Source organism: Rhinolophus sinicus, chromosome 9 (assembly GCF_057876585.1).
Source record: "Rhinolophus sinicus isolate RSI-liver-muscle chromosome 9, RSI-T2T, whole genome shotgun sequence".
Taxonomy (NCBI): domain Eukaryota; kingdom Metazoa; phylum Chordata; class Mammalia; order Chiroptera; family Rhinolophidae; genus Rhinolophus; species Rhinolophus sinicus.
In genome coordinates this window covers 22,115,614-22,137,523 of record NC_142509.1, presented here as the reverse complement: position 1 = coordinate 22,137,523, position 21,910 = coordinate 22,115,614, and the positions used below count along the sequence as shown (strand labels likewise).

The following is a 21,910-nucleotide window of genomic DNA, read 5'->3' as shown; positions in this document are numbered from 1 at the left end:
TAACCTGTTGTCTCAGACCAGCCTATTGAGTGACCTTTCCTATCCTCCGTGATCTACAGAACCACATCTTGACTTAGCAGAGTGAGGCACATCCAGAAGATATGCTAGTGTCTTCTATTCCTCTCTTCGATTTTTTGGTAATTTTTGTCCCCTGCAGTAGCTGAGGCACCTTTATTTTGCTGTGTGCAGAGCTGAGAGCACTAGAGGCCATCAGTAAGTAGGACTCTGGTGTTTCACTCCACACGTTCCTCTCAGGCTTTCTGCTGCCCACAGAGCCCTCAGACCGAGATGCAGTAGCCCCGGTGAGCTGTAGGCAGCCAAGTTAATTTGTGGGTTTGACATTTCTCCTGCTTCCATGGCCACAGATTCTTCAGCTCTGTATCGGGAACCATGATCTTTTCATGAGGAGAAGGAAGGCTGATTCTTTGGAAGTTCAGCAGATGAAAGCCCAGGCCAGGGAGGAGAAAGCTAGAAAGCAGGTGAGCAAGACCAGGTTTGGACGGCTGTTGTCACTGCGTGGTGGTCTTGGCCTGGGAGGTAAGGAGTGGTGGTGGGCGGACTGGAGTCATTTGGTCACGGTTGTGCCTACTCTTATTTTATCCCTTTTGGGTCTTTCTTGGCTGATGCCCAGCTGGTGGGGTATCAGCTCTGGAAATGAGGAATAAACTCTAATAGCATATCTAAAAGAAATGTCTTTAGTTATTTTCCACTGAAGTGAAGTAAGTAAAGTGGGAATAGATAGCCTGCATGTATCCATCCATCCATCTATCCATCCATCCATCCATCCATCCATCCATCCATCCCATCCATCCATCCATCCATCCATCTCTCGTCCAGTGTAGCTAAGCTTTCTTTTTGCCTGCCTGTCTCCTTTTCCTGGACGTCTCCTTTTCTAATGAGATGGTGATAGAATGCATGGCAGCATTTCGTGCCTGCTGCTGGAATGCTAATTAGACTCCGGCTGCACTTCCTCACTGTAGATCAGCCCAGGCGGCACGGCGCCCACCACGGGAGGTGCCAGGAGTGCCCATCAGCAGACTGGATGATCTACATCATTGTTTTCTACTCATAGATCATTTCGACTCACCGAAATCTACTCAACTAATCTGAGCCTTGCTGCTGAGAATATTAATTGTGGTTTTGGACGAACTATTAGATAGAGGAGCAGCAGCTGCAGTCGGCTGCCCTCAGGCCTTGCAGGCTCGGAGGTCTAATAGTCAGTTTGTGTGCAGCTCGCTCCGATCTGGGGACTTCGGCCAGGCAGGCTGCCGGGCCTGAGAATCAGAGTGAAATGCCCAGTGTGGTGCAGTGTGCCTGCAGCTCTCCATCGTTTTGCTTTCTGAGACGGCAGGCCATACATGCACTCTTTGGGAAGCTTTGAGGATGGTAGAATGGGCTTTGTTGTTGCACAGAGAAATGCTCCTGAGCCAGCACAGGGTCACAGTGGCAACTCTCAGAAGAGCCCCCCCTCTGACCTCTTTTGCGGCAGAGCAACGCTTAGAAGTGAGAGATCTGAAAATGGCAAGTTGAGTGTAGGCCTTTGGGCTGTGGCAGAGACGAGCATGAACACACCCCAGCAGCCCTGCACTGGCTGTAGAACAGCAGAGGAACATCCCTGGCACCTGGCAACTGCAGGTCAGGGGCGCCATGTCCCCTGGACAGACACTGACCTTGGAGCCAGATGTGACACTTAGTATCTGATGCTAGTAAATGACTTACCTTCTAGACCTGTTTTCTCATCTGTCACGTGGTGCTATTGATACCTCTTCTCTGCCTCAGATCAAAGGACGTATTGAACCTGAAAATCTTTGTAGCTTAAACTGCTTTGCAAACAGGAGGTCCCTTATTATGGAGGTGGAGGTCTCAGGGAGAGTGCAGTGCTGGCAATGGAGGGGATGGCCTGCGCTTTTTTCAAGTGGAGAATAATGGAAATATAGTTATCCACCTAATGGAAATCGTAAGACGATGGAAATTAGAGAACAAATTGGCCAAGCTTTTCATTGACCTGCAAGAGGAAAATTGGAGAAGAGTTTACAGCATTTTACTGCTTGTCTTTGCATTATTCCTTCGAAGTCCAATGTTCCTTTTTTTTGGCTTCGTATTTAGAAAAAGCAGCAGTCTTAGAAATCTTGTGTTTGCAAGAAGATCGAAGCAAGAAGTAATTAAATGTGCTTTAATTATTTAAGGAGGAAAATAGTGCAGTGGTCACTTCTGGCTTCTCCTTTCTGAATTCAGTGAGTACTGTAGGATCACGGAGAGGGGCACTTGTCCTGTGCTTGTTTGCCTTATTAAGCTCGGCATGTGGCCCAATTACTACAGTGATCCAGAAGGCAAGGGTGGTGGTGGCGGCTTTGTACTGGTGCCTTAAGCATGGGGGCTCTGCTCCCTGCCTGGCTCCCTCCTGTCGCAGGCCTGGCCCAGGAGTTGCCTCTGTGTGAGGCTGTGAGAGTCTGTGGTATGGCTGCTGCAGCTTCCTCCTGTGAAATACAATGTGTGAACTATTGATGCATCACACAGAATGATTCCATCTTCTCCGCGGGTCAGAGGCAAGAGTGGAGCTATTGTTGATGAAATTAGAAGCGGTGTGGGAGGGGTGCATGTAGATTACAAATGGCGAGGTGGCTCATCCAACCGGATGAGAAAACCATTTCTGGGGCTCCATCTCAGGGAGACGGAACCTGCATTGTGTCCTGTCAGCCATAGGGCAGAGCCATGTGAGGTCTCCCAACAAAAGGGATTTTGGCAAGGTGGCTGTGTCCGCACACAGCGTGTATGTAAGAATGCCTCCTTCCATCCAGGTAGAGACCGGGCTTGGTTTTTTGTGCTTGGTTCATTTGTTCATTCACCCCTAGATGTTTTTTAATGAACACAGTTTCAACTCTGCAGCTGGCTTAGAAGGACAGAGGGTGGTGGGCGACAAGAATGACACTGGTTACTGGAAGAAAAATGTCCCCAAAGGGGAGACTCTGGACACTGGGTGTTCTCAGATCCCTGTGGCATCATAGGTCATGAGCCCCGTGACTCAGTGACTGTTCTCATCCCCCACTCCCCAGATGGAGCGGCAGCGCCTCGCTCGAGAGAAGCAGATGAGGGAGGAGGCTGAACGCACGAGGGACGAGTTGGAGAGGAGGCTGTTGCAGATGAAAGAAGAAGCAACAATGGCCAACGAAGCACTGGTGATTTCCAAGGGGTCTGGGTCCCAGGAGGCTACACGGGGACTTGCTTGGTTTGCTGGAGTTAGACCTCCCCAGGATCACAAATTAGTGACATTTGCTTTGACATTTCAGATTAAAAAAAAAAAAAAATCAGTGCCTTTTCTTTCCACCTGTGCTGGCAGAAGCAGATTTAGGTTGAGTTCTGTGCAGCCAAACTCCACTTTCACTGTGGGTTGCCTTTAAAGCTGGGCCTCCCAGCCTCAGCACTACTCACATTGGGGCCAGATTGTTCTTTGTGGTGGGAGCTGTCATTGAAGCATGTTTAGCAATTTCCCTGGCCTCTGTCTACTAGATGCCAGTAGCACAACCTCACCCCCCATTTGTGACAAGCAAAAATGTCTCCAAACATCGTTACATGCCCCCCAGGTGGCAAAATCTCCACTGGTTTGGAACCACTGATTTAAAGGGAAAGTAGAACAGAGTTAAGTTGGTTTTCTCTCTCATAAAGCACAAGCCTCTGTTCAAGTGGGTACTCCAAAAAGGTGTTTTCTTATAGTGCCCTATGGATGGAACCTGAAGGGCCCTTCTGATAAGTGGAGGGGGGTGGCTTGTCATCTGTTGCAGAGTGTCATCTGAGAGGACACTCTCAGGAATCCGAGACTGGTGCTTGCTGATCTGAGGGTCTGAGGTCAGATCTGGTGGGACAACAGGCACGTGATCCCCACTCCAGCGGGCGGTGCTCTTCTCTCCAGATGCGGTCTGAGGAGACGGCTGACCTGTTGGCAGAAAAGGCCCAAATCACTGAGGAGGAGGCAAAACTCCTAGCACAGAAGGCCGCAGAGGCCGAACAGGAAATGCAACGCATCAAGGCCACGGCCATTCGGACCGAGGAAGAGAAACGCCTGATGGAGCAAAAGGTGCTAGAGGCCGAGGTGCTGGCACTGAAGATGGCTGAGGAGTCAGAGAGGAGGTCAGAGGTTGGGGGGCAGGCGATCCTGGGCACTGGGCCCCGGGCGAGGGGCTGCTCGCCCCTAACCCTGCCCCGAGGTGGAGTCTGACTGCAGCGGTACTCAAGCTGCTTCTCCATCTCTGGGGCAGGGGAATGGTTCCTCTTTTGACAGGGTGGTGGGGACTGGTGCTTAATCTAGTTTTGCAGCTGCAGCTAGGGGAAGGGACACAGGAACACAGTTCTTTTGTTGAGTGGACATGCTTTTGCCTTTGTGATAAGCCCCTGTTCCTCTGATAGCTGTGTTTGCAGGAAAACTATTGAGCATGTCCCCAGACTTAACTTTTAGCTGAGGAGATGTAAGGAGGCTCTTCTTATATTTAAAAAATGTGGTTCTTTTCCCTTTTAATTTAGGGGGCACGTGGGGAGACAGCAGCTATTTAACGTAGCAACTAGGCACCACTTCCCTGCAGCCCTTGCTTGGTGCTAAGGCTCCTGAGGTAGATGCGAGAGGAGTGATAGGATCCTCTCTGGCCAGGATGCTGCGGCTCACGAACAAGTTGAAGGATGGAACTGTCGCCTGTACTTTTCTAAGACTATTCTAGGCTCTGGACTGTTCTGGTCCAGCAGCCTTCAGATAAACACTGGCACATTCTCCACAGCATTTGATTCTTCGTTTAGAATACCTGAATCTGGCTTTTCGCCACCAGGGTGCATTCACTACAGTTGTCCTCCCCGCTTTTTCATGTCATTATGCAAATATGGTGCCTCATTTCCTGCCCTTTCCCGGGCTGCTTTCTTTCTGTGTTCAGGTCACTTCCCCCATGAGTGAGGCATGTTGGGTTGGGTTCTGTGTCCTGCAGGGCAAGGACCTGCACCAAAGCACGAGGCCCCAATGATGGCGCCTGAGGAAGTTGGCCCTCACCTGTAGTTGTTTTACTTGGGGCTTGGGAAGAATCAGTTCTTTCACTTCCTGCCCTCTGTGATCCAATATAAGACCTTTGATCCACCAGACTGTTCCTTTGCCCATCCCACTCACCCAGAGTTGAAGCAGAGAAAGCTTCGGTGCCCTCCCCCAACTCCCCTCCCCCTCCCCTAATTTCAAAGGTTCCTACTTGACTCTTCGCACTAGCTTCCCTGCTTTTCCAGTTGAAGTGAATACTACCTGGGAATGTTGTCCTTGCTTTGGAAGTTCTGATTTCATGTAAATGTCCCCCCACCCCTTCACCATCCTTGTTTGCCATCCTTGGGATGCACGCAGGTCCTTCCTGTCCAAGGGGATAAGAGGGAGGAGGGGTCTCTTCCCTCCACCTGTCATCTTCTGTGGAGCTGATGGCTGCTCCTTTCCGTGCAGGGCCAAGGAGGCCGATCAGCTGAAGCAGGACCTTCAGGAAGCTCGCGAGGCAGAGCGAAGAGCCAAGCAAAAGCTCCTGGAAATCACCACCAAGCCCACATACCCGGTGAGCCTGGGTGGGGGCCACCAAGACCTGGTCACTTTCCCTTCCCTCCCAGCCCTTCACTTCACCTGGTAGTGCCTTCAGGGTGACCGTTCAAGCAAACACATGGCAGAATGAGTGAAGCAGAGAGTCTGCAGTTAGGGCCGGGGTAGAATACCTGGTCTGCCACTTGGCCTTGGGCTAGTCAGTCACCTCTCTGGTTGCCTAGATAACAGGCAAGAGAACTTGATCTCTAACCTCTTAGTGCCAAGCTGAATATAATCTTCAACTACCAGTATGTACTGTATACCATAATCGTAGCTCTGGTCGGATACTCTGTATACCTCACATGATCTGCTGTGCAAGAGCCAGCTTCCAAACTCAATTTGGAGGCAACATGAATTGAGTTTGTATACAGACAGGGTGCACAGGTGCCTAGAGGAGAGCTTAGCCCAGCCTAGAGGGGCAGGAGGTGCCTGGGCTGACTCTTGAAGGGTGAGTGGTTACCAGCCAGGTGGGGAGGAGACAACAGGGTGTTCTGGGCAAGTGCACTGCAGTCACACACACAGCACAGACATGCATGCAGCAGAGGCAGGCAGCACAGGGCACAGAGGCATGAGCTGCCCAGGGTTGGAGGTGGAGGGAAATGTAAGCAGTTTGCTATTGTCATCTGTTCTGGTTATCTATCACCGTGCAGCAAGCCATCCGAAGCCAGCCACGTGGCTCCAACAACCTTCTCTCTCATGGCTCTGTGGGTCGACTGCACCAGTGGTCCTTCCTTGGGATCTCTGAGGCAGCTGCAGGCAGACGGCAGCTGGGACTGGAGTCTTCTGAGGGCTACCCTGGGCCAGACACCCGGGATGTGTGTGTTTTTAAAACACGCATTGAAACTAACTTTATACACTGCTCTAACAATACATAAATAAACGAACCCCGGAGGAGATTGTCCATATCGGGTTTTTAATCATATTTCATCGTATGGATGGATTGTATTTCATCTAACCAGTCCCCTATGGCTGTGTATTTAGTCTGTTTTCTTTTGCAATTATGAAAAACACTGCACTGAACATCCCAGAACATAAATCTTTGCACGTACGTGCGGCTGTATCAGTAGAATAAATTCTCATCAATAGGACTTGGGCTCAAAGAAGACAGTTGTGATGGGAGGCCAGGGTGGTGCTGGGGGGCAGGGCCTGTGCCGTCCCCACTGCTTTTGTGGCTACTGGAGGGTCGGTGGTTAACCCAGCAGTGCCCCTCTGTTCTTGTAGAACGCGAACCTCCTAATTGGCGATTTCTTATTCATAGCCCATGAACCCGATTCCAGCACCTTTGCCTCCTGACACGCCAAGCTTCAACCTCATTGGCGACAGCCTGTCGTTCGACTTCAAGGATACGGACATGAAGCGGCTTTCCATGGAGATAGAGAAAGAGAAGTACGTACGTAGTCTCCCCAGCCCTGTGCCCTGCTGGGGGCAGCCAGTGAGCTGGAGTGAGTGGGTCTGGGCCTGGGGACAGTGGAGGGTCACTGCCACAGCCCGTCGCCAGCTCCTGCAAAGGTTTGCTCTGTTCTCACCCACTGGAGGAAGAATGTCCTAATCAGAAGTGAAGGCCTACAGACGAGCATTCAATCTTCCAGGATGAAAATGACACTTGATTGGTGACCTGGAGATGAGAGCGGCTCAAAAACCTCACCTCAAGTATAGGACTGGCTGTTGGGAGCTCTGAGTTGGTCAGACTGCTGTGCTCTGTTGGTAACAGAGCACGTGCTAATGTTCTAACATAGTAACAGAACATGTTTCCTGGTTGTGTTCTCTGGCAGCTGAGATCTGCAGCATCCCATGTCTACAATGAGGGGGAGAGAGAAGAAACTCAGGCTTGAGGCCAAGGGAAAGGAACGCTTGGGTTGGGGCCCCCCTGCTGTGTGGGGCAGCATTGAGCGCAGCCCTGCATACCCGGTTCACAGTAGCACCTGCTGCATTGGTCAGTGGAACTGGATCCGAGATGGCAAGGAGTCCCACTGCAGAGGAGATATAACCGAGGTCCCCCTAGTTCCCAGCCGCAGATAAACTGGCTGACTCTGCCAACTGCTAGCCAGAGAACAATCATGATAGCTGCCACGTACTGAGTGCCTGGGTGTCAGCGTGTTTTAGCTTTTATCTCATTTCACTCCCATTAACTAACATCAAACTGACATCAAAGTTAGGTTTTAGTGTTCTCATTTGTAAATGAGAACCCAGATTGGAAGCATTTAATGCACTCACCCTGCATCACCGGATTCAGCTCCGAGCCCGTCTGAGCCTCTGTGCTTTCATTTTGTACGGTATCTCGGGACAGCCCTCTTGGGACCGCATCTCCTTGGATCTCAGGGTGGGCAACCATGAGCCGGGCTGTGGCTCTTCGGGTTCTCACACTGAGAACCAGAGCCTCTATCTGTGGTGTCTGCTGTCAGAGTTCCCCTTTCAGCCGTCCGCCATTGTCTAGGCATGCTAAGTGTCACGTGGTTGTGATTAGGGTGAGGCTACGTCCTGTCCCGTGTCCTGATACCTTCTAGTTTCTATTTCCTTACTTATTAGCTACCTGTGCACACGTTGACAGAATCCATATACTCGCATGGGAATCACTACAGAATATTCCTTGGTGTTTGTGTTGCATGGTTTGTCTGGCCATACCCTTGTAGTTGGACCCTTTGAGGATGATTTCCAGATTTTCACCATCATAGACACAGTGCCTCTGCCTGCAAGTGATGGTGGGGATTTTTTTCTTCCTGGTATTGGCTGAGTGAGTGTCCATCATCTTTAGGAGATGACATCCCCAAACAAGGAAGGATGTAGCGATGTGGCCACAGTCAGTCAGAAAAGGTCACTTGAATGGAATTACTTCTCTGAGAAGGGTTGAAACAAGATGGTTTTGAATGTCAGGAGGCTTGTTTCATGTGTTGGTTTTTGTACAGATGAAAAACGATCTATTACAACTGAGATTTGTAGAGCACTTTATGAGAGTTTACAGTAGAATAGAAAAAGGTTTTCCTATACTGTATTTAATTCTGACCACAGCCCTGTGATCATTATCCCAATTTTATGGACGAGGAAACAGATTCAGACCAGTTAAGTGACTGGCCCAAGCTCCCACGGCCCGTGAATGGCCCAGTAGAGACATGAACCCCAGGCTTCAGAGCCTGGATCCTGTGCCGAGTGGCTTGTAGGTCGGGAGCATCTCAACCCTGATATGTGTCTCCCTGGGGCCAAAGCCGTGACGCACCATGTTCTCTTGCCGGCAGAGTGGAATATATGGAGAAGAGCAAGCACCTGCAGGAGCAGCTCAACGAACTCAAGACTGAGATCGAGGCGCTGAAACTCAAAGAGAGGGAGACGGCCTTGGATATTCTGCATAACGAGAACTCGGACCGGGGTGGTACCAGCAGCAAGCACAACACCATTAAAAAGGTACCAAGTCTCTTGTCTTTCGCTGATCAGGACAGTCATTAATGAAATGTGAGGTTGGCGTCTGGTTTCCTCGGTAGCCAAGTCATTCGACTGTTGTCATTTTTTATATGCACTTAGTTGAGGAAAGTTTTTGATGCGTGCCAAAAAGGGAATTTAATCTGCCAGTGACTGTGAACCCTTTGGCTTGATGGAAGGGGAGCTTTTAACACAAGCATTTCATGATGAAATGAATCACTGTTACTGGATGGGGTTTGATCCATCATTTAGCAGTAAACCAATTCTGTCTTTTAAGCCTAGGGGAGTTATGCCCAGGGAGCTGCCTTAATTAATGAGAAAGCGAAATGAGATGGAGGCTATTGAGAATGGACTCTCCCGCTAGCCTTTTTGTGTTTTTTAAGTGGCAAGGATTATAAAATTCTGTTCTTGATTTAAAAACGAAACTCTGAATTTAGATATGTTTCATTGTTTTCCTCTTTACCTTAGCCCTTAAAATGGTCTCCCAGTTTCAGGAATATCTGTTTTCAGTGGTTAAGCTGTGTCTGAAAACTCTAAGATATCTGCATCTACTTGCCGTCATTCATAGGTACAGTTGGGAGCCCTGAATTCTCTTGACTGCAGTTAGTATTGACAGCGGGTGGAGAATTCCTTTTAATAGTGTAACCTAGAAGGAAAGACCTTTCCATGTTCCACATTCTTCTTTCCTCTGGCTTCTGTCATTTGCTGCATTTCCCTTCCAAAAACCAAATTATTAAACAATTAGCAAAACGGAAGATGAACTGAGGCTTCAGCCCGCGAGCAGAGAAGTGAAATGATGACTCGGCCAGTGAGCCAGTCAGGCCTCGGAGGAGCTGCCCCAGACCCCTCCCCACCCCCCACTTACTCATCTGGGCACCCGGAGTGGTCTCAGCTTTGCGGCTGCTGCAGTGAGCCGGGGCTTCAGCCACAGGAACCTAGAGTGCTGAAAGCTGGAGAGACCCGTTTCCAAGCCATAAAAACAAACACATGAACTCGTTTGTCACAATTTCAGGCCTGTCTGAGCATTTTTTGCAAATGGCACACGTGGCATTGTTGATATCACAGGGTATGTTTTTGTTTTTCTTCATTTTATTTTGCTGGTTTAGCCTCAAGCCCAAGGCAGAAGACCTATCTGCATTTGAATCCTCAAAGTAGGTTATTCCCAGGTACTCTGTATGTGGTGATGGTACTGCCCTCTGTGATACTAACCCATGCATGAGCTTGCCTGTCTCTGTCCCCGGGCCATGCCGCGCCCTCCCGAGGACAGGTGGTGCCTGGGTACTGGCCGAAGCATGCTTTGAGTCTGAGAGCCAGGCGTCTGCCCTATGGGGCCAGATCAGCCTCCAGGCGCCCAGAAGAGCCTCATTCTGAAGAGCATGTCATGTGGCTGTAGGACCGGTCGTCCTTCCCATGTTGTGTCACTGTTGGGCTGGAGAAGGTCACTGCTTCTTGTCCAGTCAGGTCTGTCTAAAAGTCCTTTGTCTTGGTGGCGTATTTCTTAGGTAATAACCCTAGCATGGAAATGGGGTAAATTTGGGTGTTTTTAAGAGCGGTGTCTTTAACTCAGGATCAAGACCTTTCATGTGGTGACAGCCGCTGAAGACCCGTGGTCATGCCTGACAGCTTCTGGTCATGGAATGAGCAGGCTGCCCCTGCTCGCTCATTTCCGTTACAGCCTCCCCTTTCTGTACACATCCATTTTCCTTGTCAAGTAAAGCAAACCAATAGCACAGGGGTCTGATGTGTAGTCAGTCTCAGTGGACCGTCTGTCCGTCAGCGCTCAAAAGGCCGTCTCTGCTTCAATTCCTCCACAGCCTGGGGCGGAGCTGCCATCCGAGTGAACGCATATTGGGACAGTGCACTTGCGGGCACCCGATAGACGGGCAGTCAGTGGTTGCTGAGGGAATTAATTGAATGAGGGCTGCTTGCCTTCCGCAACAGTTCGTTATTGTACCCACATGCCTAGGCAGGGGAGAGGCATTATTATGCCCGGTAATAAAACAACATCCTGCCTCTGCTCCTCACCTAATCCCCAGAAGTCCCCAAGCCAATGAGGCCCAGAACATCTGACAGTTACGTAGGATGTGTCCTTTGGAGTCCTCGCCGTGGTTTTTGCTACTAGAGTAAAACAAGCTCATTGGAAGCTTTCTACCAAAAAATAAGATCTGGCATAAATAGATCCCATTTGTGGTTGTTATCCAAGCAAGAGAGGTTAGCTATTAACGTCCCAGATGGATCTCATTATCAGATGAATTCGAACTGTCAGTGGTTCCAAGAACCCATGGCATAAACCCCGGTTTTATTTAGCGGGCTCCTATTTCTTCAGCTTTCCTACCACACGTTGGTGTTGGAACACCCCAATACCAAACAGTGCATGCGCTGAGCAGGGACGACCAGCACCAGAATGGGCAGGCCAGGGGGATCATCAGCTCAGTAGTGACCCCAGGGCGCCCAGAGGACCCTGGCTGGGTCCACTTTGGTTTCCTGGGCTTGGTGGCTCGCACAGGGGCAAGCAGAAAGTCCCTTTTTATTGCAGCCTGTGCTGTCAGATATTTCCCATATGTGACTGCCCTGTTCACCTTGGTACGATTTCATCTTTCCTCTCTCTGTAACGATTCAGAGCTCTTAAATGCGTCAAGGGGCCTGATTCGGACTGTCAGTTCTCACTGAGCTATTATTATAGACAAACGAGGTTTGATTTGTAGTCAGATTTGTCCTGCTGCTAGGACATACAGAAGGCTTTTCTTTTAATGTCTTCATATGAACTTGTTTTCAAAGCAGGCTGCCAGCCTCCAATTAATCAAAAATTCTGATGAATCAAGGGTTAATAAAAGCATGGACTTGGCTTTCAATACAACTGGAGTTGTCTCAGCATCACTGGATTTAATAGTGATAGTTTTTGCTCCACGTCAAGTTTGATGCATTTTCCATTTTTTTAGACTTTGGTGGTCCCTGTGGCCAGGACTGACAACCTGCCACCCCCCTGTGCTGGGGTGGCTCTGGGGTTGTGGCTGCTGCAGTCTGGGCTGAAGTGAGCCAAGCTGGAGAGAAACACCACTGCAGGCTTTGGAAGTGTGGGTACCTAGAATGTCAAGGGCAGAGCTCCATCAAGAAAGTCTGGGATGAGAACTGCAAAGGCTGGTGGTGAACTGGAGAGTTTCCAATATTCTGAAAGCTCATTAATCTTGGTTCAAACCAGCCTGCATTGATTTTTGTTGTGTTTTTAATGTTTTTTGATCATAGATTTCTACAAGGATGGAATGGTTTCCCCATCTACCATGATCCGGGCTCCTCCTTGCTCTCGGTAATCTTCTGCCTCACCAAGAGGTCTCAGTGTCTCACCTGCCTCAGTGGTACCTCTGGGGGCTGGGGAACACTTAAGCTAATTCCAAGGGTTTACCCTTGGGTTACTAGGGGGTTGCCATGTTCCCTTGGGAATGCTGAGAGGCAGTTCAGTCCAGTTAATTAGGGCGACACTGCTCTGCCACTTTCTTTCTCTGTAATTCTTTCTCTTAAGGCTCAGTGTTGTCATCTGGTCCTTACCCCCCAGGATTGTTGTGAGGATTGAATGCGGTAATACACATAAGTGCTCAGCCAGGGCTTAAAAATATGTGAGAAACAGATCTGCTTGTGAGCCTGTGGTGAGGAATGCACCACATTTCCGTACACCACTTGTGATACGTGTATCCACTAATTGTATTAATTTCCACGTATCTGAAGGTAAAAACCTTTAAAAAGCCAGAATTAACTTCCCTGCTTACTATCTGATTTGGGTTTGCAAGGGTATATTTTTCTCCTTCTGCTAACTCCCCACATTTCCACTTTTTCCCAATTGATAATCTGTGCAATTGGTTTGGTATTTGCATCTGAGTCAGAGAGTCACCAGGAATCGAAAGCCACCCTTGGGAATTTAGATTTGTTTCATTCTCAGGGGCAGTGGCAGCAATACGTATTCCTGGCATCTGTGTGTTTTGGAGTGAGGGCGTGAGGTCCGGCAGTGAGGCCGGGGACTGGGACACAGGTGTCCTGGCTCGATCTTGTTGCCTGCAGAGCCATCGTGCTGATGAGGTGAGCAGTGGCCAGGTGTGAGTGAGCTGTGCAACACACTTTGGAGGTGAAAATGCAGTCCTGGAGCATACACACTTCAGGGCCCTGCTTTCATCCCCTCTCAAGGGACAGGTTTCACTCCCTGGTCCTGAGTGGCAGGAGATTTATCATCGTTTCTGCGCCCGTAGCCTCCGAGGGAGCACAGAATTTTAAAGGAAATCGACAGATGAGAAATCACAGGGGTCGTAGAACTTAGCTTATTTTATTAGTAAGTGGTTTGGACCACCGAGGTCCAGCTGTGGTTTCCGCCAGTGGAGGAACAGGAATGAGGAGCCGTGACATTTATCTGAAGCTCTAGCCACCTCTCTTGGAACAGGAAGACATAAAAGTCCAATGTCATCTTCAATTTGCGCAGACTTCCGTTGGAGATGCAGGGCTGGTGAAGTGAAGTAGAACACTTAACACACCCTGGGAAGTGATAAATCACAGGGCAAGATCGAATATGCGTGAAAGGCGTCTCCTGCAATTAAAGCAAACTGCCAGAGCCTCCCTGGTGACCTCTGGTCTGCATCGCCTGCCTCAAAGAGGGCTGCTACACAGTTCATATTGCATGTGTGGTTAATATGTGTTCAGCCTTCCCCTGACCCCAATCATGGGAGCCCAGTGGCTCTGCCTACTTTGGAAACAGCATTGTTTCGTGGACCATCCTCTGCCCTGACATAAAAGGCAGTGCACTGGCTGTCTGGCTCCAGGACCTTCTCTTTGTTGTTGTTGGAACCCCACAGAGGAGGGAGGGAAGGGGAGAAGAAAGGGGAATGGGAATGGGAGTGGGGTGGGGAGCAAGGATTAGCAAGGAGCACAGCTGCACCAGCTGTGGACGCAGAACATGTAGAAGAGAGAGCAGTGGCCATCTGGACTCTTCCGGCTCTGGGAAGCACAGGGAAGGTGCTGGAGGTCTGGGCTGTCTTAGGGAGTGTGCCCCTCCTGGGTGTGATGCCAGGGCCCAGCCCGAAAGGGGGCTCTCTCTCTCTGACACGCACGCACGCACGTACACACACACACACACACACACACACACACACACACACACACGCACTTGCGAAATGTCCCAGCGCCCGGCTCCTCTTCACAGTTGAGGGCTTAGGGTTTTCCTGCTTGTTTCTGGAAGCTCTCCAGATAGAAAATTCTACCAGCCTCTTTTCCAAAAGACCACGACCCAGTGCCTTTTTGGTTGGGAGACTTTGCCCGTCAAGCAGTTGCCCTGTGGGGGGTATGGAGGAGTCTGTAAAGCCTGCCTTGCCCTCCTGGCATCTACTATAGCCATTTAGAAGTGCCTGAGGATATTACTGGGCCTTATTTGATGCAGTAAAACATCCCATTTGGTCCCTCAGCACTGAAGATATGTTTCAGTGCAGCTTTCCTCCGGCACCTGATTTGTTACTGCAACAGTGGGAGGGAAGAGATAGGATGCAAACTCATTCTGCGGGCTCAGGTTCTGTTATGATCTTTCCGTGATTTCCCTCCTGATAGTGGCAATTTGAGAATGACATCAGTAGATCTGCACCTTTTTCCTAAGGTGCTCACTCAGAGTGTTCAGAGCTATCAGCCTCCACCTGCCCAATGAGGTGAATAGGGCAGATTAGTCCATTTTCCAGGTGGAAGAATGGAGTAGCAAAGGGTCCTGCCAGCATCACAGGGGCAGACACCAGTTTCCAGCCATCTTCTGCTTTAGGTCCCTACAGGATTAATAACACAAAAGGGACCCTCTGGGTTCTCCCTGGCAGATTTCTCTCTAGAGCACAAATTGGTTTGTTAACTGGAATAGACTTGGCCTTTCATCCCACCTCTGTTTAGGGATAAGTGTGTGAATAGCTCTCTCCGCATGCACATCCCCAGATGGCTTTTGGGTGCAAGCTGTCACTAGCAAGATGGCAGAAAAGCTTTCTGGCCAGCTTACAGCAGCTATCCCCCTTCACTGGCCCTGCCCTCATTTCAGGTTTGGAAAGCGGAATGTTTATCAAGCTCCAAGCCAAAGATTGTGTTGGAATTTGCTGCTGCTCGGTTTGCCTATCACCTTTCTGCTCCAGAGCTGGCTTTCACCTGGTGGCTCTGCGTTTCCTTTGGTATCCGCGCCCTCCCCCCGCCTTTCCTTTTCAATACATATGTAGTAGCAGAGGGGAAGTATCACATGATTTTAGGGCATGCATTTCAATTTCACTGCATTTTTATGGGTCAAGCAGAGTCTCAGCACCTGGAGTTATTAGGTTAGTATCTAAAATGGGTTCAGCGTTGTGGGTCTTATTGTTTAACATGAATTAGCTGGCCCCCTCCCACCTTCCCTTCTCCCTCTCCCTCCTCCCTTGGGATGAGTGGATGGAGGCGAGAGCTCCAGAGACTAGTTGGAGGAATCCTGGCACTCTGATGAGTTTTGTTCTCCCAGCTTAATTGTAGAGCTTCCTGTCTCTCATCTGGATAGCCATAGTGACGCTGTGTCCTGCCTGCCCCCCACGCCACCCCCTTTTGCGTTAGGAACCCGATGATCACAATGCAGCCTTGTGAATCAATTTTCTCTATGTGCTGATGAAAAGTGTAATTCATTCTTAATCAAGCAGCCTTGCTGCTGCAGGCTCTGTGCCCAGATACATTTAGTTACCCCCAAAAGGACTTTTAGAGGAGAGCTGGGGGGAGAGTTGGCAGTGCCACCCCCCCTGCTGTGTTTTTCCAGCAGGGGGCACTCTTGGGACGGATGCTGGAGGAGCCTGTGCAGCTGGAAGCCCTCCCCTGCGGGGGTGGGGGGAGCGGGGCAGGCTAAGAGCCACTTGTGAGCCTGGTGCTTGTCACAGGTGCCTTCCAGGCTTGCTGTCTCTAGACCCTGGGGCCATTTCTCAGGAGTATGCAGGTGCCAGATCCTTGTATCTTGAGGGGCTACCTGAAATCCTCCCCCAGCGAGCACTAGTGAGTCTGCATATTTCCTGCAGGCCTGGGTTAGGGAGAACCTGCTGGGTACCAGGTCCTTCCTACGGTTCAGAGGAGCCAGCCTCCTGTCTTTGTAAGGAGACAGACATGACTCCTGAAGCTGAACTTACTTGGGTTGGGTGGACGTGTCCCTCCGGTCACACACCACACAAAGTTTGGGTAGCGTTAGGAGGTCTGGCTCTGCCAAGTGGCTCCCTCTCCTGCCCTTTCACAGCCTGGTGGCTGTCACAAACAATTGGCACTTTGATGGAGAAATGAACAGGAGGAGAGGTGACTCTGCCAGACTTGTGTCTGTCGATACTGGGCAGGAAGCAAGGGGCAGGCTCAACAGGTGGAGCTGAGCCCCCGTAAGATAAAAGCCAAGCCGTGTAGAGCTGCAGCAGAGAAAGAAAAGGAAACTTGTCTCAGAATGGAATTGGATTAGTGACAGACTCGAACAGCCGGTTCAGTCAAGAAAGAACTTAATTCCTCCTGTATTATTCACACGGCTGATTTTAATCAGATGTGAAGAGACAGCTGGAGGAGAGAAGCACTGGGGCAGCCAGTGCCTGGTGAGGAGACTTCGTGTCCTTTTAGTCATTGTTGGGGAGCTGGCAAGAGCGCTGTGGCTGGAGGCTTTGCACAGAGCCCGCGTGGCTTGTCGCTTCCCGAAGGCACTGGGGACGACCCCCAGGACTCCTTTGGTTGGCCTTTGTCAGGATGCTGTGTGAGTTTTGGGCAGTGCGTGGCAAACATCGTCCCCCACTTGTCCGCAGAAGAATCCAAGAAGGTGGAGCAGATGCAGCAGGCCTCGGAACGCTGCAGCCGTTGTCCGTGAGGCCGTTTCTCTACCTGCTTACTTACTTAGGCTTTTCTCCTCCTATGAAATTCAGACAACCGTGGAGATTGGCCGTAGCAGTGGGCCTGTAGCCCACACCCCATTGAACTGGGGGAATTCGCCTCCCTCCTGGACACACTGCCCGCCCTCCCCCGCACCAGTAGGTCTGGCTGGGGGGTGCAGAGGGGTGTTGTTGGGTCATGAAAGGGAATGCAGGGGGTGGGTGGGACTCAGGACTGGCTGCAGTTCTCCCAGTGTGACATCCTGGAGGCCAGGGCCTTCGCTGGGTCATCTCGGCGGTACCCCTGTGTGCGTGTGGAGAGAGCCAGGCTGGGCACTAAGCAGAAAGGTGGACCAAACACTGACGTGGGCTCCACCTCTGGGTGGAGGGATGGTGGGGAAACCAGAACACTTGTTAGCCGATTTTCATGAGTATACAAAGAAGGCCCACAGAGAACATTTATTTTATGAAGAGCTAGCTTTGTGCCATTTCCTCTGAGCCTTTCCCTTCTATTTTATGAATACCGCCTGCCTGTAGCTGTACTGTAAATATGACAGTGAGCTTTCTAGCAAGAGCAGGTGGTGAAGGATCCCACAGGTGAGCAATGCTTGCCCGCGGAAGTGGGCGGTAGGCGGTGGGAGGCTGAGCGGAGGCCAGAGCACAGCTGGCAGGTGCCTGAGGGGACGCCTCCTGAGTTCTTTTTAGAAAACCTCCCTGTCCCTGGGCCACTGCATCCCCACCTGGGGGAAAGATGCCCCAGGCTTGTCCTTGCAGACCCTCCTCTTCCTGCCTGTCCCCCCACCCCCACCACCAGCACCCACCGTGCCCTCCTGTGTCAGACTCGGCGTGCTGGCTGGCTCGGGAGGAATGTCCAAGATAAAGGACACTGCTGAGGTGGAAGCAGGCAGTGACCGCGGTGGTAACTAGAAGGGTTTCAGCAGGGGACAGGGGGCTCATGTGGTCATTTCCTCTCACGACAGGATTCCTGATGGAATTGGAACTGCCGCGAATTGTACAGTAAGGTCTGCTGGGGGCTGAGGCCCGGCCTCCCAGTACCCTCAGAGTCAGCTGCCACATCAGCTGCCTCTGCCCAGTGGCTCTGCCTGTCCCTCTAACAGTCAAGTGCATTCTGGAAGACTGTACTCTCTCCTCTTGCCAAGGCCGTGTGTCTACGGTGCTTTCCTATTGGTACAGGACCAGAGTCCCTGACTTCGCTCGGGACCTTCCTTGGCCTGGGGTACAACTTCTGCTCTTGCAAGATAAGAGGTGGGGCTGGGCTGCTGCCGGTAGGTTGAGGAGAGGGCTTGGGGGAGCAGCCTGCCCATCCGAAGAGGGCTCTGCATCCCAGCGAACACACGCTCAAGTAACTGGAACCTGGTGCTGCCAGAGCTGCCAAAACCCTCCCCTGGCACTTCGAGGGGACAGCCAGCACGCAACTTGGGTAGAGGATCCAGGAATTCTTGGAGCCGACAATGTACAAATGGGCAGGAGTCTCGCGGAGGCCCCCACAGCCTGGGCTTCCTGCCTGGGGAAGTGGCCAGAACTCTCAGGGGCATCCACTTGGCCTGCCTCAGAGGCCACAAAGGCCAGCGCAGCATGTGACCCTGCCTTTACCTGCAGCCCCTTCTAACATGCACTCTGCACTCTCCGCTGCTGGAAGGAGAGGAGCCAGCGTCGGGGAAGGGGAAGAAACTGGGGGAAGGGAAGAAACGTGACGCTGCTGTTAGTAATAACAGCTGTTGAGTTCTCACTGTTCGCCAGGCCTGGTGCTGAGTGCTTCACAGCGTTTCCCAGATACTCCTCACCTTACCCTGTGAGGAAGGGGCTGCCACCACCACCACTTCATGGTGGGGAACTGAGGCCAGAGCAGGTAACGTGCCCCGGGCCACCCAGCTGGTCAGTGGCTCAGGCAGCTTTGGGTCAGGTAGTCTGGCTATGCCTGTGTGCAACTTGGTGGGTGGAAGGGCTGGGGGTAGGGCCCTGTCCCCTGCAGGTCCCCTGTCCCCTGAGTAGCCCGCCTGAGGTCTTCTTGAGAGGGTGGGAGAAACCTGAGCGGAGACACTGGGTTTTACACCTTTTGATTTAAACTCTTCCCCCAAGAGGATTTCTGTCCCAGTGGTTCTCTGGTTCTCTTGCTTTCCCAGTTACCATCCTGGTTCCCATGATCACAGAGCCCATAACTCCTGGCCCTTCTCCTCAGGTTGCATTTAGGGAGAAACCCATCCAAACTCAACTCCCTTCTAGAGGGAGTTCAGTTTCAGCAAAGAAATGAAAGCTTTCTCCATTCCCATCAAGAACTGGGCTTTCCAAAGTGCTTCTGAAATGGGTTCCACTGAAGAAAACAGCTCAGATGCCTCCCCACATTCAGCTTGTTAGTCGGGAACTTCAAGGCCAAAAGATTTGGCACAATTTAAAGAGCCGGCTCTCAAGCTGTTTCATTTTGCACACACTGATGCCGCCTGTCTTTGATGGTGAAATGCTCGGTTTGACGGTTTGACGTCTTCCTCCCCCTTCCATCGGAAAGCCACGAATGGTACTAAGGACTTTTCGGATTCAGAGACTGCCAGAGGGCAAGGGAATGGGCCAGACCGTCAAGCCTGCCCCTGTGGTGTAACTTCTGAGGAAAGAGGCTCAGAGAGCTCAAGGATGTCCATTGAGGCCACACAGTGAGCTGGTGGTGATAGAAGTGAATAAGCTCCTAGGCCTTCTCAGCCCGTGTGCACATCTCACCTTTCCCACACATCTCACCATTTCACTGTCATTATAACCCTATACCTTATTCATTCAACAAACATTGTTTGAGCTCCTGGTAGGTGCTAAGCACCATGTAAATGTGAGTGGTTTGGGGATATGAAGATGGAACAGCGTGTACTGTGTCCCCCTCCCTGAAAACTCGATGAGGTCCCATAGCTGGATATGGAACAGACAGTTTTGCCCAAGTAGTTGATTTCAGGGGTAGAGCAGGGAGTGGCGCACTGGGGGAGGGTGCCTGTGCCAGATGCTTCTGTGTGGGGAGATCCTGGGAAGTGGCCCACAGAGTCGGGGAATTGGGGTTCAGCAGTGCAGGAGTTCGTGAATTCTAATGCCTTATCTGCCATGTCGAGAGCTTGACACTGGGAAGGCCTTATAGTTTCTGGGCAGAGGATTGCCTCCCGTGCACTGTCTCCCTGCCCAAACAAGCCCCACCTCGAAAGCTCATTGCCTCCCAGCTTGTGGATGGAAACCCCCTCTCAGCTGCCAGGTGATGGGCAAGTCTGCTTTGGAGCTACCTGGGAAACCGGAAGTGGAAGGGACAGGCTCTTCCTCATCTGACGCAGGCCTGTCTTGCCTAAGGCCACGTTGCCTTGCCCCAGAGGTGTCCCCAGGGCTTGAGGACTGAGCCACTTGCTCTGCCAAGTTGGTCTTCTGAGCCCTGAGGAAGTTGAGCAGCCCAAGCTGCACCACCAGACAGCACCCCAAGAGGCTCCTTGGAAGCTCTTGTAGACAGGAATGTGAGAACCTATTAAACTGGCTAGGGATCTGCCCTCTGTGAAACGGCAATGTGGATGACATTTTCCTGCCGACATGCTTCTGCCCTCTAGCCACCTCTCCTGTCATGTCCTCATTTGTCACCTCCTAATTTGAGTCCTGCGGCAAATCTGAAAACTTATTTGGGTTTGACCACCAGCTTCTTGAACATCTATTTGAACCATCTTCCCTTTCACTCCAAACCATCTTGGAGGTCAGTCCACCAGGCAGGATGGCGTCCTGTTGTGAAAGAGCAGAAATCTAGTCCCCCTTTCACCTTCTTCTCTGCTTCCTTGCAGCTCACCTTGCAGAGCGCCAAATCCCGAGTGGCCTTCTTTGAAGAGCTCTAGCAGGTGACTCAGCCACCCCTGGACCTGCCACTTCTGCTGCTCCCTGCACCGGCAGGATGGGTCAGACACCGTGGGAGCCACCCGTAGGTGGGCTGGCTGGGAGCTTCCATGGAGCTCTGGACCTTCCCCCAGCTGAGCGGAGAACCCAACCCCCTTCATGTGCAATTGCCTGGAACGATGACCCTGCAGAGATTTCTCTCGGGTTCTAGTTCTCCTGAGTCTTTAAATTTCTTAAGAAGTTTTTGTCTTTCCTCGTCTAATGTGTGATCCTGTATGTCCTTTGTTGGAGTCACCTGAGTTGTGCGTCTTACCTTCCAGTGCTGGCCTCCCAGCCCAGGCCGGGAAGTGTTTATGGGGAGTGAAGTGCATAGGTCCCCTGGATACCAGGAGCCTGGCGCCACCACCCTACCCCCAGGCTTCTAGAGCATTCATTTCCTCCCCTGGCGAGGAACTGGCATGCGAAGAAGCATGGCCCCCTCGAGCCCAGGCCCAGAGCGGCCTGCCCGCCCGCCTGCCTGTTACACATCATCGGTGAGCTTGCCCACAGCCCATGATGAGCCAAGGGGTGGATCCGCGGCCCAAGCAGCCCCGAGGCAGTGCTCCGGCTGCCAGGTGTAGGGAGTATGAAAGGCCGCCGTGACTGGGGGAAGACTAGGCAGAAGCTGTGACAAAGGGCTGGCTGCCAGCAGAGGGGCTGGGAGGCCAGTAGAGCCGTGAGAACATTCACTGTCCTCCTGCCCCCCCAAACCAGGGCCCCAGAGGCAGGTGGGAGCCACCGGTCTCTTCTACCTCCCTTCAGCCTTAGCCTCTCCTGCTTGTGGCGGGCTGGGGGTCCCTGGTCATGCTCTAGTCAGCACCTGGTAGCCCAGCCATGACTGGGGACCTCTGCAGGGCTCTGAGGCCCCACAGGTACTTCTTGCTGCCCCAAACACGAGTTCCATGGCCCCAGCCTACGTCGTTGATCTGAATCACCTTTTCTCCTCATGTGCCAGCAAGCCCCTCTTACCCGTTATTATACCCGGGCCTCGTTTTGCTGTTGCCCTCATCCCCCAAAGGGTCCTTTATATTCCCTTGTGGCCGGTGTGGGGTCCCTTTGTGCCCCTCCCAGCTTGAGCTGGACGCAGGTGTCACTCACAGTTGGTGTGCCGTCCCCACTGCTGCACGAGTGCCCACTATGCCAGCACGTCGTAGACCACCCCTATGGCCCACACTGGCTC

The 21,910-nt window shown here is 51.6% G+C and overlaps 1 protein-coding gene across 6 annotated transcripts in view; it reads left to right on the top strand.

Annotated features, from left to right (window-relative positions):
* NF2 (NF2, moesin-ezrin-radixin like (MERLIN) tumor suppressor) overlaps positions 1-20,953 on the top strand; it is a 67,495-nt gene extending 46,542 nt beyond the window's left edge. Inside the window, exons 10-17 of one of the 6 annotated variants that reach the window (XM_088800943.1) lie at positions 366-479; positions 3,054-3,176; positions 3,908-4,125; positions 5,456-5,561; positions 6,843-6,970; positions 8,815-8,980; positions 10,102-10,161; positions 20,643-20,953. In XM_088800943.1, coding sequence (XP_088657069.1) covers positions 366-479; positions 3,054-3,176; positions 3,908-4,125; positions 5,456-5,561; positions 6,843-6,970; positions 8,815-8,980; positions 10,102-10,137 — 891 coding nt within the window. In that variant the 3' untranslated portion in view covers positions 10,138-10,161; positions 20,643-20,953. Of the gene's footprint in view, positions 1-365; positions 480-3,053; positions 3,177-3,907; positions 4,126-5,455; positions 5,562-6,842; positions 6,971-8,814; positions 8,988-10,101; positions 10,230-10,562; positions 10,726-20,642 lie in introns of those variants that run through there. The other 5 variants (XM_019743080.3, XM_019743081.3, XM_019743079.3 and 2 more) reach the window with 5 other exon arrangements.
* The last annotated feature ends 957 nt before the right edge of the window (positions 20,954-21,910 follow it).